This window comes from Asparagus officinalis, chromosome 6 (genome assembly GCF_001876935.1).
Source record: "Asparagus officinalis chromosome 6, Aspof.V1, whole genome shotgun sequence".
NCBI classification, from domain to species: domain Eukaryota; kingdom Viridiplantae; phylum Streptophyta; class Magnoliopsida; order Asparagales; family Asparagaceae; genus Asparagus; species Asparagus officinalis.
In genome coordinates this window covers 4,102,583-4,107,707 of record NC_033799.1, presented here as the reverse complement: position 1 = coordinate 4,107,707, position 5,125 = coordinate 4,102,583, and the positions used below count along the sequence as shown (strand labels likewise).

The 5,125-nt window shown below is 34.0% G+C and overlaps 1 protein-coding gene across 1 annotated transcript; it reads right to left on the bottom strand.

Moving 5' to 3' along the window:
* Nucleotides 351–2,968, bottom strand: LOC109844770 (probable terpene synthase 9). Its single transcript, XM_020413890.1, has 8 exons — nucleotides 2,855–2,968; nucleotides 2,595–2,765; nucleotides 2,066–2,321; nucleotides 1,580–1,955; nucleotides 1,217–1,435; nucleotides 947–1,085; nucleotides 405–650; nucleotides 351–359 (listed from the first exon to the last, which is right to left on the bottom strand). Exons 1-8 carry the CDS (start codon nucleotides 2,966–2,968, stop codon nucleotides 351–353), a joined length of 1,530 nt encoding a protein of 509 aa, XP_020269479.1.

Sequence of the window (5,125 nt, the reverse complement as noted above, 5' to 3'; positions counted from 1 at the left end):
AAGGGTATATATATATGAAACAAGAGCTAATAACGCAGATCACGATTTGATGATGATACAAACAAACACACACTGTACTAAGGAGCTTAAAGAGACAAACCCAAGAAACTTTATTTGGAGTTATATAATATAAGTAGAGATACTTATACAGATAATAATATTGTACCACCTTGAGCTATGTATGTATTATACGTTAATACATAGGGATTGGTTCAATGTACAAGGATTTGATCAGGTTCATCGTTTCGCCTGTGGACGTGCCGAATCCATCTCCTTGCAGAAGGAGGGTAACAAAACAAATTATTCAAAAATAAATAAATCAGAGTATGATATATAGGGTACAAAATTAATTACACAAACTGCATATGAGAAATTATTGAGAAAAAAATCTTATAAGCATGTACCTCAGAAGGTGCTAAGTCATCTGTCAGTCGAACTATCAATGCAGACAAATATGAAATTTGATATGCTTTCTTACGCCAATCAAGTGTTTCTTCTGTTAGGTTCTCCTCGACAAAGTAGTAGGCGTGAACTGGAATAGTTAAGCCCCCAAAGACCAGGTCGTTGTGCAAGTACTCCTCAAGGGAAGGGGTATATCCTTCATGTAGCCATTCTGCTTGTTTCAAGTGACTTTCACAGAGACATACCCACTGAAAGAAGAAAGTGAGGAAATAATTACACATATGTAAAACTTAGCAGTCCTTATATATCATGTTGTTTGGCCACCGATTAAATATATGGATTCGGATCCTCTCCACTATCTAAAAAGTAGTGCGGCCTCCCATTCTTAATAGTGAGGGGTTACAAAGAGTTAGTGCGGCCTCCCATTCTTAATATAGCATGTACCTCAAAAGGTGCTAACTCGTTCTTAATTTGCACCAGCTTCCCAAGGCATTAAAATGAAAGGATTAACACAAGAGTCACACTCTAGAATTGTAACTAGTACCTCTGGTTTAAAGATTTGTGCAGCCTCCCATCCATAAGTCTTAAGGATATCATACATCGTCTCGTTTGCAAAGTTGAGCCATGACAAATAGCACATCTTCAAGTCATCTGGAAGTGTTTCCATTGCCTTAACATCCCAGCTAAACAAAACAAGAAGAAGAAGAAAGAGATTAGATATAGTTATATTTTAGTTTATCTTATGGCATAGTACACTGAGTTCTGCTCTATTGAATTAAATCTATAAAAAAAAAAGTTGGAATGTATTTCTCACCTTCTAATTGCTGATGTGAAGATTCTAGCTTCTTCTATAGAACCATAAAGATCATAAAAATCATCCACGACAGTTGCAATGAGGGCAAACTTTGTATTAATGATCCTAAACTTTGAAAACTTTGGTTCGGGTGCAATTTGACTTGCCCAAAAGTAGCTCTCAAATAAGCGATCTCTAAAAAATGTAGTCTTCTTTGCCAAACCAAGATCTTCCCACCATCTAAAAGCATGCCAAGGGGAAAATATATCAAAAGATAAAAGAGTAATTTATTGTCGCGTGACACGAGAAAATACGTTCGCCTCATATCCATCTAGGAGGTGCATATACTAATAAAATAATTTTGAGGGGATGTAAATTAATTACCTTGATAACTCTTTCACCTCCTTTTGATGCAAGGCTTGAACAACATTGAAATCTAACTTGGCTAACTCAAGCAAACAAGAGCTCTTTCTCTCCTCCTCCTCATAAAAATCAATATAATTCCTTGCTGCAATCCTTGGCATCAGACAATGTAGAGGAGCCTCAAGGGATTGCTTTATAAGTTCAACTATACTTGAGTTCTTGTCTTCTTTTATCAACAATTTTCTTAAGTGCTCGGTGCTAAATTCTTTAGCTTCGTCTAGTATATTCTCATCAGGAATTGCAAGATGGGCGGCTTCATATAAACTCAATAAACCCTTTGCATCATCAGCCAAGCACTTCATAAATCCTTCCTCATCTCTGAATTTATTGAACACGTCTGTTTTGACCAACCAATATTGAAATTGTGTGTTAGAAAAAAAAAGAAAATGAAAAGAAAATAAGTTGGATTGACTGGTAAAATTTAACTTGAAATTTGGCGATCTATACCAGATGACACATTGTAACCATTTTGTCGAAGGAGTCTGAAGCAAAGTGCAGTGTCATTCAAACCATGAAGAGACTCTAGTCCTTCCCTGTATACTCTTGCAAGTACATTGTCAATCTCCTCACTGAATTGATAGGCAAGGCCTAGCCGTTGGACCTTGTCGACGAGTTCAAGCTCATCCGCCGTATCATAAGCAACGCCAAACAAGTGCTTGACCTCAACCTTGAGCTCCTCAATCCTTGTGTTGAATGCACCATCCTAATTAAGAGATGATAGAGACCGGAGAGATTGATCAGTAGCCATGTTGTAGATGGAAATTAGGCACAGGGACTACGTACTTTGAGGCACGATACGTTCTTAGTTATATTTAGGATAGATTATAGCCATTGTTCTAATATTATCAGACAATATTATGACTGCGGAAGTGGTTTTGTAGCCATTGGAGTTAGCTACAACGAGCCTAAAACCAATATTTCAAGCGTTTTTTCATATAATAATTATGATGATTTACCATGTCATCGAATAACTTACTGCATAAGGGCTGTGAATCGATTCGATGAGGTTTTCATCCCAAATGGTAGGATGATATTCTAAGGTCTGTCGTGGTTCATTCTGTGTTGATGTTTCTGTTGGATAGCTCAGAACTATCGCCTGCAACGGTTCAGTATTCGTGTTGTGCACGGATACGGTCCTCAGAGGCTTCTGCACGTTTACAGAAATGTAAATCACTCTGAAATGTAGCTAGCTTCATATGAAGAATAAATCAATTTACACAAGAAAAATAAACTGACCTTCTTGTTAAAGGAGTTGCCGCATAAATCCAGACGCTTATAAGCGCCAAGCGATGGTGACGAAATACGGTACGACACCAAACTACCAAATGCATTCAGACATGCGTTCGACATTTTTTTTTCTCTTCTCCAAATGGAAAAATTAGTTATGGGGAGATCAAGTTATGGGAAGAGATTGAGTACTGTGTGTTTCTTATTGCAAGTTCAAAGCACACGTATATATATGCCAGATGGTTATAAGGGTCAACAGGTCAACAATTAGTTTCTAATTTATTTACGCACATGCCCACCTCTTCTGTAAGAAATTAAATATTCCATCCCGTGTAACACATTGCCTAGAGAAAGCGTTGGAAGTGATTTATTTATTTTGAAAAAATAATAATAATTATTAATTAGTTACATTTTGAGAAGATGACAATTAATAAGTTTTCTAAGAGGCACAGCGGTTGTTGTTAATAAAAAGCTAAGTAGTAGGACGTGATTTGCAAGGAGGATCCAAAATTAAAATAATCAGAGTAGTGAAGCCACATACACGGGGAATCTCTTTTCTTCCTGCCTCTCCATATATATTTTTTATATCTATTTCCTTCAATAAAATAATTCTTTTAGCATTTTGCCTAACTCAGAAAAGTGTGTTTCTACTTGTAAGAATCCAAAAAAGTTGTGGTTCTACTTATAAGAATCCAAAATCTAAACATTTGATAAATTTTACTTATTCACTTATTTGTTCTTATAATTAAGTAGGGGGGAAATAAATTGGAATTTTTCAACTTATTTGTTTTAGAACTTATAAGAAATATTATTATTTAGTGATTTTAAAAAGACTATATTTCTTCCCACAGTAGAGTTCTAGATCTAATCATGTTGGACTCAATAATTTAAAATAGAATTTCGTCGATCCAGCAACCAACCTATACGTTGCATGTTAAAGAAATGAAGAGCTATAAAGACATGTGATTTGCAAGGATATGATATCAAAAGTTGATATAGCCAGATGAGATAAGTCCAACTTGTACGAAAATAAATAAAGATGGCACAGCTTAATTTATTCTCATTTGAATATTGCGCTGCATCCAAAAAATTAAAAATAGATTTTTGTGTAGTCTGTTAGAAAAGAAATACCATCAGGCCATTGGATATATGCACGTCGTCACACCTCTGCCACTAACTGATTGTATATAATACTATATATTTATACTAATGTATATATATATATACTAATATATATATAATATGATATTAAGTATCTATATTATACTATAGTAGGAATATATAATATATATATTATGAGAAAATGGTACCAAAGTTTGTACCAAACACAAAAGTTTTATGCTCCAGTAGTGAGGTGTGACATTAATCGATTCACTATTCACTTATTTACACAATGGTTGAACTAGTTGCCACATAACACTCCATAACCATGTGAATGTGGTGCCGCATTTGAATAAGTGAGGAGAGATTGTGTCATGCATCACTACCAAATCACAAAATTGGGGTTTTTGATTACAAGCCATACTACTCATATTAACTATATAATATAATAATAGTATATATATATATATATATATAAATATATATTATATTATATTATATATATATTATATATAAATATATATACTATATAATATATATCATTAACTTTATAAACCCACTAAATTATGTGCGGTAATAGATAATTTAGGAGGCATAATACATGACCACAGTCATTGTTTAATGGGGGTATTTGCAGTTAACTTGAAACAAATATATAAGTATGAGACAGAAAATGCTGTGAGCTATCATCAAAGTGTGTTGACAGTAAAAATAAAAGAGATTTACATATTAAAAAAAAAAAAAAAAGAGGTAGTACATTAGGCGTTAGGCCCGAAACAACGGGACTAATCATGAGAAAACCTATGTCCTAGCCAGTAAATATTTTCTATGAATCCAAACATAATATTTTCTATGAATTTTGGGTTTGAAAAGAAGTGCCCAAAAGATATCCATAAGCATATCACATGAAAAGCAATTGACTTGACAATATCTTTTTTTTTTTTTGTATTCCTTCTATTTTCTACATTTCCACAAATAAATTTTCGATTCTAGAAAAAGTAAAAAGGATAAAAAGTTTTGAAGTGAAACTGTGACACCCCAACTTTAGTCCTACATGAACTAGTGTAAAGAAATGTTACTAGCTTAAATAGAGAAGCCCAATGCCTAAGAATAACTAGTGCTAGCATTTTGGTAGTAAACTTTAGCCAACATCAAGTTATTCTCGGTGGGTCATACGTA